This window comes from Myotis davidii, unplaced genomic scaffold, assembly GCF_000327345.1.
Source record: "Myotis davidii unplaced genomic scaffold, ASM32734v1 scaffold803, whole genome shotgun sequence".
Classification (NCBI taxonomy): Eukaryota; Metazoa; Chordata; class Mammalia; order Chiroptera; family Vespertilionidae; genus Myotis; species Myotis davidii.
The window spans coordinates 3,431,933-3,446,562 of NW_006295567.1; the positions used below are offsets into that span (position 1 = coordinate 3,431,933).

Consider the following 14,630-nt stretch of genomic DNA (forward strand, 5'->3'; position numbering starts at 1 on the left):
AATAAACATCAGTTATAATCAGACAGTCTCTAAGAGGGGTTTATAGAAAGCAACCCCCCTTCTGGCCAAGATCCAGCTTGTAGATAGACAGCTGTCCTGTTATAGAACAGTCTCTTCTCCACATTACCAAGTCCAAGTCCATGAAGAGTTTTGTTCTAAGAGTTTAACAGGTTTAGGTCTTATGTTTAGGTCTTCTATTTTTTACAAAATGTATGTTTTTATTTCAGAGGGGAAGGGGGAGGGAGAGAGAGAGAGAAATATCAGTGATGAGAGAGAATCATCAATCGGCTGCCTCCTGCAAGCCCCACACTGATATCAAGCCTGAAACCTGGGCATGTGCCCTGATTGGGAATTGAAACATGACCTCTTGGTTCATAGGTCGTTGCTCAACCACAGAGCCATGCTGGCCAGGTCTTTTATTTTATATATACACACCCTAATATGCAAATAGACTGAACGGCGGAACAGCCTAACAACCGGTCGCTATGATGTGTGCTGACCAGCCCAGCAGCTGCCTCTCGCCCCCAGTGCTGGTGATGGCCCCGCTTGCACTGGCGCTGGTCCTGATTGCTCAGTGCTGTCAGCGGGTGCAAGCAGCGGCTGCATGTCAGCTGCAGCGAGATGGTGGAGCAGATGAGCGGGGGTTGGAGGGAGGCGGGAGCGTCAGACCAAGGCAGGACACCAGTTGCTGTCATTGGGGCGAGCCTCTGGTGGTTACTGAAAATTCTTTGCTCCTGCATGCAGCGTTCCTGCCTGGCACTCATACCTGCTGCTCGTACCTGTCCCAATTGCTCCTGCTGTGAGTAGGTGCGAACAGTGGCTGCTGGCCCTGATCGCCCCTGAGGGCTTCTCCACCTCCCCCTGCTCCCGCGCTGGTCCTGATTGCTCAGTGCTGTCAGCGGGTGCAAGCAGCGGCTGCTGGCCCCTATCGCCCCCGAGGGCTTCTCCACCTCCCAGTGCTCCTGAGGGGCAACCGGGGCAGCAGCTGCCACTTGACGGCACTGGCCCTGCTTGCACCCACTGCTGGCGCCAGCCCCAATTGCTCCGTGCCATCAGTGGCAGTGGGAGCAGGGCAGCCAGCAGACAGGGAACTGGGGGACTCAGCGGGAGGGGCCAGGTGGGGGCATGGAGGATGGGCCGAGACCCACCCCTGTGCCCACCGCAGCCTCGTGGCCCACAGTTCCTTTCAAGGTGCACGAATTCATGCACTTAGCCCCTAGGTCAGCCGTGGGCAAACTACTGCCCGCGGGCCTGATCCGGCCCATTTGAAATGAATAAAACTATTGAAATAAAAGACCGTACCCTTTTATGTAATGATGTTTACTTTGAATTTATATTAGTTCACACAGACACTGCATCCATGCTTTTGTTCCAGCCCTCCGGTCCAGTTTAAGAACCCATTGTGGCCCTTGAGTCAAAAAGTTTGCCCACCCCTGCCCTAGTTTAATAATATTAAGCCTTCTAATTCATGAACATAGGATGTTTATCCATTTATTTGTCTTTCTTCCTTTCTTTCTGCAATATTTTGTAGTTTTAAGTATATATCACTTGCCTCCTTGTTTAAATTTATTCCTAAATATTTATTCCTAAATATTTTGATGTTATATAAATGGAACTTTCTTAAATTCCTTTTAAGATTATTCATTGTTAGTGTACACATACTTTTAAAAACATGTTTATGTTTATTTGAAGAAGATCCAAAATAAAGAACTGGTAAAATTTGTAATTCGGGTTGCCCCACTTCTTGCCCAACCCTCCAACAAATAAACAAACCTAAACATAACTAAATTTCATAAGGTAAGCAAGCAGTGAAATTTAATTTCATTACACACTGACAGTGTGTAGTTGTTTTGAAGGTCTGTGAGAATACTTAAAATTTTTTTTTACTTATTTCTGTTATCCTAGCATCCACTGAAATTGAATATGAATTATGTTTAAAGATGTAGCAGATGTCCTTCAGATAGTAGTATTTAAAGCATGTGTGGTTTTTCTTTATTATAGGCCACACTACGTTAGAATGCCCAAAGGCAATGACTGACTCTTTCTAACTCTAAAGTAGAATTATTAAATATTTATTGGAAGGATAACTACCCATTCCACAGTTTTACTTGATCATTTTTTTCTTTGAGAGTTACATTATGTGTTATAGTGTAGTGCTTCTTAATTTAAGCTAACTTGATGTGTTTTGGATGTTTTTTGTTGGTAGTAATTGAGTGTTAGAGTTCATGTAACCTACAAGGTCTTTTGTAGATTGTCAGGAACTTTGTGGTATGAATATTGACGCTTACGTAAGAGTAAATCTACTTGTAGGTGTCTAACCCATCTTTATATTAGTGCAGCAGTGGGGCTCTAGTCTAGTGCCTAGAAAAGCTTGGATTGGGACTTGGAAATCAACAGCTGATCAATACAACATTGAACTTATGACCAACAACAGTATAACTCATACCTGAACAAAGCTTGCCTAACACATGTATTTTTCAGTAATCATGGACTTAGCTTTGTGAATTCTTCAGCCTAGTTGTCTCTGGAACTTGAGATGTCAAGAACAAAAAGCCTAGGTTATTAGTAACATTGGTTTTACCCCTTTTTTATTCTGAAATTTTATTTCTTAGGAACCTAGTTCCAGTTATTGTTTTGCTTATTTTCTACCTTCCCTAATATAAAGTTTAGACATTAAAAGGAAATATGTCCCACCAATTACATTGCTTAACACATTTCTCCACAGAAACATGATTTTACATGACAGTTTCTTTGGTGCTTCTAGTATTCTATTTCAGGAATATTTTCAGTTATATAGTCTTTTCTGGGCTATGATATAATTTTTTACATATAATTGACATATACAATATATGTGTATATAAATGGTACATATATAGGTGTGTATATGTATATTATGTATATATATGTACATCATTATTTCTATGGGAAAATGTTCCAAATTCCATATTTTTTTTTCAAATTCCATATTTGAACAAGTTAAATATAACCTGATAAGTATTTTGGCTTTGGTTTTTGTGTGTGTATATTAGTCTTAATGTAGTCCTATTAGTCTTAACTTTTCAATTAATTTTAAAGTTTATGTGTGAGTATAACGATATAAATAAACCTTTTATTTGACCTAGCAAAGAGTCTCATTTGTTACTTACAGATGAAGACTTTCAAATGCTTTGTCTGTTTTGTGTATGTTCTCAATCTCATAATGGAAATTTAGATGACAAATGCCTAAAAATATATACTAAATTAAAATGTATCTTGGATCATTTTGGTTTGATCATGGTCATATATCAGCAACTCATATTGAACATAATGGTTTTGGCTTTTAATGTCAACTTTTAGAACTATATTTCAATGACTTTATTATTATTATTTTTGCCTTTAGATCATTTGGGGAATATTTTTCATCTTAGTTGCATTGCTGTTTGTAATTTCTCTCTTCTTGTCAAAGTAAGTACACTAGACACATTTACTAAAGTACTTATACAAATCCTATGATGTGACACATTTTCCATGCTGAAAAATTCTATTATTGTAATCTGTTCATCTTCAGTAGCCATTTTACTTGAAGTGTTTTATAGAATTGACTCAAAGAATGACTAAAATGTTTCAATAGTAGTTAGTATTTCTTTATTCTTTATTAATTGATCAATATCTGTAAGATATTTAAGTGACGTTTAATTTGTTGTTTGAGGTTTTCTTTGACTTAGTTGAATTTGCATGCTTAAGTTATAAATTAACTGAAAATATGGTCATATAATATGTAAAAATCACTATAACTTTTATTTTACTTTTTTAGTTTGGATAAAGCTCTTCATTCAGCTGGAATCAATTCTGGTTTCATAATTTTTGGAACTAATCTGAGTAATCCACTGAATATGCTTTTGCCTTTACTACAAAGAGTAAGTAAAAAGAACAATCATTTTATATTCTAGCACATATTCTTACAAACTGTCAAATTATTATGTTGAAAAACTTGTTAATACTTGGCAATATATGCTTGTGCCCTCTGCTGATTTGGCTTTTTATTTACACGTGACTTTTACCTTGATATGTTGCTTTAAGGATTATTATATTGATACATTGCTGAACTCTTAAGGTAAGCTTTTTAAGCAATTCCTGTTTTTAATTTTTGATGAAGTTTTTTTATTCATATTTAAATGTAATTTTTAGCTTAATTTCTCATAGGATTTTTCTTATGATAATGGTACTAAACAATTCGGTAATAGTTTGGTAATTGTTTGGGCAGGGTTGATATTTTAAACATTTGCCAAATATAAATAATGACATTTCAGTTAATTTTATATGACTTCTAAAGCCCTGTGTGTGTATTGAATTTAATTTTATCTTTTTTTTTCAGGTTTTCCCTCTTGATTACATTCTTATAACAATTATTATTATGTACTTTATTTTTACTTCAATGGCGGGGATTAGAAATATTGGCATATGGTTCTTTTGGATTAGAGTGAGTATATATTACAGTATTATTTCTTTCATTTTGCACATACTCTTTATTATTGAAAGTTATATTTATAATATAGAAGTTATAAGTACATTGATACTAAAAGTGATGGAAAATTAGCATTTTTACTTTATACTAACATAAAAGTTCTTTTGTCGAGAGCACTGGTTATTACCTAAACAGGAGTGATTTTGCCCCCTGGATACTTTTGGCAATGTTGGAGACATTTCCAGCTGCTACCACTAGGGGGGCGCTATTGGCACCTAGTGGGGAGAGACCAGGGATTCTGATAAACAGCCTGTGGTGCATAGGCAGCCTCAGACAACAAGGACTCATCCCGCCCATGACGTCACCTGCGCCGAGGATGGGAAGCTCTGGTCTAGAAGTTATATTATTTTCCTTAATGTTTGGCTTCATGGAAACACGTTGAAGCACAATTGGATACACTGTAGTTCAAAAGATGGTCCTTCCTACTAGGAGTTAAAGATCATTATATGATTAGAGAAAGGGTTATTTTCTTATGTTCATTTTGAGGCGTATTAAGAATTTTAAAATGAAGCTGTATCCGATAGAGACTACTTCTACCTGTGAGTACAAGAAAAACCTCTTAATTAGTGGCTTGAACTAATGAGTGACTTCTTGCTGTGGAAAAGAAAATCTGGCATTGGTTTAGAAGCTCAAAAATGTCAAACCAGTATCTCTGTAATCCTCTTGGCTTCTCCCTCATTATTGTAATTTGACAGCTGCAGCTCTATTTATCCTGTCCACGTTACATACGGAAAAGGTAGTTAGGAGGAATGGGTGACACCTATAATAAAACAGAACTTTCCCAGAAATTGCCAGTAGACTTTGACTTTTCTTTGATGTTTAATATTTTATCACTGCTAGCCACTACTAGGTGCAAGGGAAGCTGGGAAAGGTAAAATTTTAGGTGATTATATCATCATCCCATCCAGAACTGGAATTCTATTACTCTATGTTATACTACAGTCCAGTAATAAAACAGGTGGGTGGTACCTTATTGCTAAAATGAAAGTGTGCTCTACCATTGAAGCAAGCTACCCAGTTCCTTGTATTTGTTAGTATATGTTTTAGTTTTGTTCTGTTATAGGTACATATGAGAATATGTAGTCATATTATCATAAACTAGATTTTATGACAGTATGAAGATGTTGAGTATTTCATAGAAATGAATATTTATAATCATGTGATATGTCTGTTCTTGTGTATTATTATATAAAATCACAAATAAATACTTATATAAACTAATTCTAATTTTCAGATAGAATTAGAGGTAGTTCACAATTCTTAGCTCTATGAACTTCTTACAGATGCTATTGTGTAATAAATTTAGAATGTTTGTCTGGAAACAGACCATGCAAATATTGATATATTCTCTGGGTCCTGAGTTTTTCATGAATAATTTAAAGGTTCCTTTGGCTATAGATACTTTGCCATGACCTATATTAATAATAGCATAATATGCTAATTAGACCAGACAGCCGAATGACCTTCCAGACATCCTTCCAGACGAAGCCACCGTGGTGAGGGCTGAAGCAGAGGCAGTTAGGGGCAATCAGGCAGGCAGAGTGGTTAGGGATGATCAGGCAGGTAGGCAGGCGAGCGGTTAGGAGACAGTGGTCCCGGATTTCAAGAGGGATGTCCGACTGCCGGTTTAGGCCCCATGATGGGGCCTAAACCAGCAGTTGGACATCAGAGGACGGTTCCCGGATTGCGAGAGGGTGCAGGCCGGGCTGAGGGACAACGCCCCCACCCCTAGGCATGAATTTTGTGCATTGGGCCCCTAGTCCTATCGTGCACCGGGCCTCTAGTTTTGAAATCAACAAATCTAAACCTGAATTCTGTGCAGGGAGAAAATTGTTTTTACCATCCTTATAATTATTTGGAATGATTAAGAATTCTTAGTATTTATTTTGAAAAAAGAAATGATTGATTAAACTGTGTTCATTGCCCCTAAAACATGAGCAGGACTTAGTGCCTTACAGATAAATGTATTGCTGAAATGTTGTTACTGTCTTTTTTCTTTCCAGTTATATAAAATCAGAAGAGGCAGGACCAGGCCCCAGGCACTCTTATTTCTCTGCATGATACTTCTGCTTATTGTCCTTCACACTAGCTATATGATTTATAGTCTTGCTCCCCAGTATGTTATGTATGGAAGCCAAAATTACTTAATAGAGGTAAGTGCAAAACTTAAAAATTCATTATTTTGATATTTTAAATATACTGATGTTTTAAAGCAAATGTTAATTTATGAAGGCTAACATAAGATGAGTTCTTCAGATTAAATTTAACTTTGCTAAACCTGTTTTTTCCATTTTTGAGCATATTTATGTTTGTTTCTTACAAGTTCTTTTTAAAAATGACACACTATTCATTAAAATATTTTTAAAATGGATCCTATGATGCTAAGCTACTGAGCTTTACATCGGAACTTTAATAAAACACATAACATTTCCTCTAAAATAGCATTTTAAGTAAATTTATTAATATAGTTCCCCAAAAAGTTTTGGTAAGAAAAATATGTCTGTTTATCAGTACTATGAATGCCACAGAGATGCTTTATAAATATTTTATTTGTAGGTAACTGGGTGTTCTCTTACCTGTAACACTGATTTCTTGATGTTGATCTTTCAAAGGCAGCCGTGGTTCCTATTTATAATTGGGCAGCTAGTTTGGGTTTTTTGACAATTTAAAATATTTTGGCCATATCTGATTCAACCTTTGTTTAGTATTTTCTTATTCTACTTTCTGTCAATTCAAATCTAATCCATGTTTCAGGGTCTCGTTCAAGCCTTGCTTTAATAGAGTCTTCATTGTTAAGATTGTCTGTTCAGATCATTCCTTTTTTTATCCTGTACTTTATTCTCCATCCTTTTTTACTTTAACATGTAGTTAGGGACAAAAGCATCTAACTAGCCCATCAAGCCCTCAGTCAATACCATTTATAATATTGCTAAGGTTCACTGAATAAAGTTAAGTAATAATGTGGGAGGAGCAATCATGGTGGAGGTACAGGAATGACTTGAGTTTGGGAAACACAATTCTAGAAGATCACCCGAATCATAAATCTCACTTCTCACTTTTTATTCTCTTCTTGCCTCATCCCCAGCACGTAGTTCACTGGGTCATGCTTTTTAAACATGTTTCTTTGAATGAATGAAGATCATGCTTTTCCATGGACCAACGATACTTTTTTTCTTGCTTCACTGTGGAAAAAATAAGTGGGTTCTTTCTCTGGGAAGGAGTTCTGTTCAACACAGGACCCAAGGATTGTTGCAATAAGATCTTCATGTTAAGTTTATCTTAAAACTTACTATTTAGAGTATTAGTTAGATGTAGTTTAATAGAAAACAGAGTATAAAGTTATTGTGATTACTTTGGAATCAAAATATGATTTTTAATTTTCATCTTTCAGAGCAATATAACTTACGATGATTATAAAGGCAACTTAACCCTTTCTGTGCCAAAGAGATGTGATGCAGATGCCCCTGAAGGTAAAGCAACTCTTACAACTGTAAGAAAAGTATTCCTTCCATTTTGCTGTGTTCATTATGTGGTGCATTTGTTTTAATGTATAGTGACAAAGGAACTTTAGCAAGAAGAAATTGGTAAGTCTCTTCGGTAGAATTTCTTGATGATATAATGATTTTAATTAAGGAAAAAGCCATTATAAATTAGTTGCTTAGGAAGTAATAAAGGTAGGTACAATTTATCACATTTACTAATATAAGAAGCCACTCTTAAATGTTTTTTCTTTGGTGGAATTCATAATTCTTAGGACCAAGATCAAAAGTACCTGTAACCTAAAACAACTTTAAATTCGTCCAAACCTAGTCACTTCAGTTAATAATATTAACTATAATAGTATTAACTTTTAAGAACATATAATTGTGTTCCAGGCACAATGCTAAGTATTTCATGTGTATTCTGAGAAAAACTCTGATCCTGTGCTCCTAACCTCTGTGTATTTTTAGAGAATTAGTTTCCCCCCACTATTTTCTATGTGCTAAGGTGATTATTTTCCCTTTGAATATTATAATATTTTGTCCTGATTAAGGATTTCAGATTTATTCCTTCAAAATTTACAGGTTTATTTTCTACTCTGCCGTCAAAATGCTTTTATTTCAGGGTAAAGTAATATGTCAAATATAGTATATTTCTTCATAAACCATTCATGGGTATCATTATGAAAAAAGATGAATTCTGAGTTTTTTAGTGAGGCCAACTATAGAATGTGATGGAGTAACAGGAATAGGTAAAGAATACAGGGATAGCCCAGAGGAAGAAGTAATTTACCTGGAGGAGATCATTGGGGAATAGAAGTCAAAAAGAAACCGGAGCTTCAAGGTTAAAGATTGATCTGGTATGTGTGCACTGTAGAAGGCTTTGTAGGCAGAGGGACAAAACACAGAGATAAAATGATCTTAAACTCTGGGTATATGTTCAAGAGAATTTAAAACATTGTTTTGTTTTTTAAATTATGTGGTTAGGATATTGGAGAGAAGGAGGAAATGAGATTGAATAATTAGGATCAGGTCACAAAAGGTCTTGCAAAATAACTAAAGAGCCAATAGTTTTAAACAATTAAGTAGATGTTACGATCTGATTTCTTTTCAGTAACTTAATTATACCAGTTATATAGAGAACAGATTTGCGAAATTGAGACCAGAGTATAGAAGTCTTTTGTGAGGTGTTGCCTGGGAGAGCTGTTTATAATAATCCAAAAGAGATGGTGAAAGCCTGAACTATACAGTGGTCATGAGGGTATAAAATGAAGAAAGAAATTTGTGGGTTTAATTTGAAGAATTTCTTATTGCTTGGATCTAGAGCAGTGACAAGGGAAATAGAGAGTTCTAGAATGGCCCTCTTGTTACTGTGTAGTTTGGTAAATTTCAGTTTCACCAAACAGATAAAATTCATACTAAGATTAGGGAAAAATGTAAGAAATGATTAGTTGACTTGGTATGTTTCAGGAACATTTAGGTGGAGATTTTATAGGCAATTGAATGTTTATGTAAGGAATTCTGAGAGTTGAGAATAAGAAGAGCACGAAGACTGGAACTCAGAGGAAAATCTAAGTGCAAAGAAGGTACAGAGAAAAGCTGTGCAAAAATGCTAATGATGGAGATAAAAATTAATTGTATTGAATAAAAAGGAATATAAAGCAATGACTGAGTTTACATTAGTCTTCATAGGAATTCTTAATAGAGATTGAGAGAGATTGGATGGAAACTATAGAAGGCATTCACAGTTGAGGACATTTTTTTTAAGATTAGGAGAGACTTAGGGATGCTGGGATAAAACTAATGGAGTGGGAGTGGTTGAAGAAAAATATCAAAGGTTGAATGGTGGACCAGTATCATTCATTTCTGGAGGAGATGATATTAAGAACACAGACAGAATGCTTTCTGTAGATTGCAAGGAAGGAAGCAATGATGGGACTCAGTGAGGGTGGGCAGGAAGTTGGCATTTCTGGATGATTGTATCAATTTGCTATGATGTGTTAAGCTTAGGTCATCTGCTGATAATTGAATGGGCACAAAATTGAAAAAAAGTGTCCAAAGGCTTTGATAGACCATGAAAGTGAATAGAAGAGGGATCTGACTGAAGATATATGTCAAGGGACAGAGATGAAATGATCAATTTGTATTTTTGTTGTACAGATTGGTACAACTGCTATGATTATTGTCCATCAATGCTTACGTTGTCTAGGGAAGGTGGTTGAAGAGTGAAGTGGGATGGAAAACAAAGGACAAGCTGAGAGGTAGAGAATAAAGTGACCAACCTCAGAGTCCAGAATGCATAGGGAATAAAGAAGAGGCTAAAACTGGGAGAAAAGCACGAGAGAAGGGAACACAGATATGGTAGGGCTACCTCTTTTTTGCCTGAAGAAATAACAGTAAGATATTTCTAGGATAAATAATATACTTGATTTTCCAGTTCTACTTTTTAATGACTTTAGGCCTAGAGTTTTTACTTTAAAAAGTGCATACACATAACATAAATATGGTTGGTAATGAAATGCTTTGGGTTGCCACTTTTAGCTAAATGCAAATAGAATGAAAAATTAAATGTTGAGTTGATTTGTAAAATTTTAAAATAAGGCGGGGATCCTGAAGATCTAAAATTATTAAGATTCTGTTTCTTAAATTACTGTACTACTATTGAAACTTGAAGCAAAAATACAAAACAAAACAAATAAAAACAAATCGAGATTTCGGAATTACCTCACACTTATGTGAGGCTTTAAGAGTTCCTTTATATTGCTGAACTGAGTGAATTTGTGTAGCATAGATCAATAAGTGTTAGTCAAGTGATATACTTGACCATGACATTTTTATGAATCACATTTAGTATTTTTCTTTTTCAGTCTAATCTAATTTATAGTGCTTAAAATGACTCCTTTTGAACTATTTAATATTTTTCTTAAACATTGTAGTTGACTTGTCCTTTGAAATGTTACTTTGCAGTACAAAACATAACCTTTAGTTTTGTGGATTTGATTTATACTTTCAACCTTTTTCTGTTCTCAATCTAATCTCCAAATTTAATTTTAACTGTGCATATTTGGAAGAGAATGATAGAAATATGATCATTGAATTCGGAGTGCCAGGGTACATTTTTTAAAAAGAGAATACTTTAAATAAAAATAATGACGGAAAAAATGAAAAAGCAAATTAAGGCATGGGACTTAACACATGGGGTGGAGATGGGGTGGAATGTGTGGTGATAGACTGATGTGGCAATATTTCTTTAAAGGCGAACTAGTGACATTGTGACATTTTGGTAGGAACATTTGATTAAAGTAGATGATGCTACGATATAAGTTCCTCAGCATTCGATGACATCTTTGTTATGTGTTTATGGCAAATAACAGAATTTTGGAGAATAATTTTAAATTTAGAAACAAAAATTATAACTTACAGTGTTATACATAAAATTATTTCTAAAGCAATGATTTCTAAAACTACATATAATGATCTATCAATTTTAAGTACATTTTAGATACTTTTAAAGTAATATTGTGTTCATATTTGGGGTGGTCTGGCATTTATTAAACATAAAAATATTACTGAAACCCTAGTTTTCGGTATTTATAATATGTATCATTCAAAAGAGAGTTATTCATATAAAAATAGTTTAGGTTCTTTGTAGTTAAAATAATATCTTAAAGAATAGAACAATTTAGCAAATTTATAAAGAATGCCTATTATACTATATTTGCAAAGTTCTCTTAAAATGACAATATTCCTTAATTTATTTTGACAGGTAATGCATAATTTATATATTAAAACGGAATCAACTGAGCAAATTAGAAATTATTTTAAATTTTATGTCATTACAACAAAAGGACCTTTACATTCATAGTTTTATGTTTTAATTGCTACTTAATCTAATTTGCATTAATACACAATTTATGTGTTAATGTGAATAAAATGATTTTAAAACTAGTGTTATTAAAAGTAGCATAGACATAATTGAGTCAGGATAGGAAGATGGAAGATCACTGATCTTAATGGACAAACACAATAGCCGTTGTGAGTACTGGGATGGATTTTTGGAAAGAGAGAGTGTGTCATAGAAACACATACACAGTCCCTACCTTCTGAACACATACCATCTAATGCAGCGGTTCTCAACCTGTGGGTCGCGACCCCTTTCGGGGTCGAACGACCCTTTCACAGGGGTCGCCTAAGACCATCGGAAAACACATATATAATTACATATTGTTCTTGTGATTAATCACTATGCTTTAATTATGTTCAATTTGTAACAATGAAAATACATCCTGCATATCAGATATTTACATTACGATTCATAACAGTAGCAAAATTACAGTTATGATGTTTTGGATATGAAAATAAATAATCGTAATAGAAGGAAAAGTAAATAGCAAGTATGTTGAAATTATAAACAAAGTACTGTAGGAAATAAAAAGGGAATAATGATTTATTCTGCCCAGAACATTATAGCTGAGCCCAAAAGCATAAGTTAAATCTAAATAAGTAAGCTGAAACAACTGGAGGATATTCCAAGCAGAAAAGGAACCTGCATTAACAAGGCAGAAAGACATAAATACTTGCCAAGTTACTATAATAAATGTGGTGGAAGCTTTGAATATTTGGGGAATACAGTGAGGGACAAAGCAAGATAATATGTTTCTGAATGATCACTTCAAAAAACTCATGAACCCGGTCTTACTTCTGTTATCTTAAGTTGCTTACCTTTTCTTGAAGTAAACTTGTATTGTCTTTTTTAATTTTTAAAATTTTTCAATTATACTTGACATGTAATTTATGTTAGTTTCAGGTCTATAACATAGTGAATAGACATTCATTCATATAACTTATGATGTTATCATCCAATAAGAAACTTGTGTTGTCTTATTAGAATATTAAAGAAACTGGAAATGAAATGGTCTGTATATATCAAAATTAATTTTGGCAGATTATTCTGATCAAGTGTATTTGTTAACATAATATGTATAGATAGCCTTAAAAATAATCAAATGATCTACAACTTCAATTTTTGCTTTAGGTCATAATATTACAAGGACAAATGATTAAGATGACTCAAGTTAGCAGATAATGCTTAAATAAAAACTGATGGTGTTTTAAAGTGCATGAATTACAAAAAAACCAAGCAGACTGAAAATTAAAAATCTAAGGTAGGGTTATAATCAGATATAGGAAGTACAAAGGGGGAAAGTAAGAATTATTTTAAGTAACTAAATATAATATTAGGGAAAAATTAAAGTAAAATGGGCATCAGTACCTTAGTTGAACACTAAGTTCTGCACAAACAAGCCTATGAATGATTCAGAATACATTCTTTATAAATAAAACATGTTTGCCAGGCTGTTTTACTTTTGCCAACAAATAAACAGGTTGACCTGTTTTCACAGAACCTGTAGAACTTATCATTCTGAAAACATTTATGTAAGACAGAATGTCAGTTAGAGATAGAGAATCTTTTCCCCTCTCAGTTTCTGTATAAAAATGGAAATAAAGGTCATAAAGAGATGCATAATTTGTGAACAGTTTTAAAAATATAAACTAGGATCTGTAATAATCTATAATAATAAAAGCATAATATGCTAATTAGACCATACATCCTTCTGGACGGACGACCTTCCAAATGAAGCTGAGGCTGCGAGGAAAGCCTGGGTCTCAGGTGCCTGCCGGTAGCTGGAGGGAAGCCCGGGTCCCGGGTGCCAGAGGAAAGCCGGTGATGGTAGCCAAGGGAAGGAAGGACTACTCTTGCACGAATTTCAATGCATCAGGCCTCTAGTTAGTATATACAGTGGGGCCTTGACTTACGAGTTTAATTCGTTCTGAGACCGAGCTTGTTAAGGAGCTCCTTAACTCAAATTCCTCGCCCTTCAGTTCTGGAACTGAGCTCTCAACAGATGCGCTGGTCCGTGCAGTCTAGTGCAGCCGCACTGCTCCAGCCCCGCTTCCGCTGGGACACTCAGTCCTTGCCCTCCTGCCTCCTTTTGGAGGCTGAAGGGGGGAGGGCAGGGTTAAGCAAAGCATAACCATGTCATCTCAGATTCGTACAGTTCAAACCAGTCTCACTCCTTTTGCCCTCACAAGCCCTCTGTGAGGTGGCCAAGCTAGTATTTATCTCCATTTACAGAGGCTCAGCCACAGCAAGTGACCTGCCCAAAGCCACTGGCTAAGCAACCATGCGCACTGATCACCAAGGAAGGGGCAGATGCTCAACATGCAGGCATGGAAACATGGAATAGACTGGTGAATCTTAGAGGGAAGGGGGTGGGGGAGGGCGGGAAGACATTAACCAAAGATATTATATGCATACTAGAGGCCCAGTGCCCATGCACCGGTGGGGTCCCTAGGCCTGGCCTGCGGGGATCGGGCAGAAACCAGCAGTCTGACATCCCCTGAGGGGTCCCGGATTGCAAGAGGGCACAGGGCCTCTAGTATGTACATATAAAGATAACTATAAAGAGCTGTTAGGTACACATTGTGTGTATTGATTTGTGGTCTAGGATCATCTTTTTCAACAACAAAGCAGAACGCTAACAATGATTTCACCTTTTAATCTTATTTTAGAAAGAGTATATCAAATCTCCAACCTTTAAAAATGGTAAACAAGTAACAGAAATTTTTTTAGGGAAAAATATATA

The 14,630-nt window shown here is 35.4% G+C and overlaps 1 protein-coding gene across 1 annotated transcript in view; it reads left to right on the plus strand.

Annotated features, from left to right (window-relative positions):
• LMBRD1 (LMBR1 domain containing 1) overlaps positions 1 to 14,630 on the plus strand; it is a 94,670-nt gene that overhangs the window by 55,373 nt on the left and 24,667 nt on the right. Inside the window, exons 10-14 of the mRNA XM_006770339.2 lie at positions 3,380 to 3,444; positions 3,794 to 3,896; positions 4,355 to 4,459; positions 6,508 to 6,657; positions 7,896 to 7,974. Coding sequence (XP_006770402.1) covers positions 3,380 to 3,444; positions 3,794 to 3,896; positions 4,355 to 4,459; positions 6,508 to 6,657; positions 7,896 to 7,974 — 502 coding nt within the window. The remainder of the gene's footprint in view (positions 1 to 3,379; positions 3,445 to 3,793; positions 3,897 to 4,354; positions 4,460 to 6,507; positions 6,658 to 7,895; positions 7,975 to 14,630) is intronic.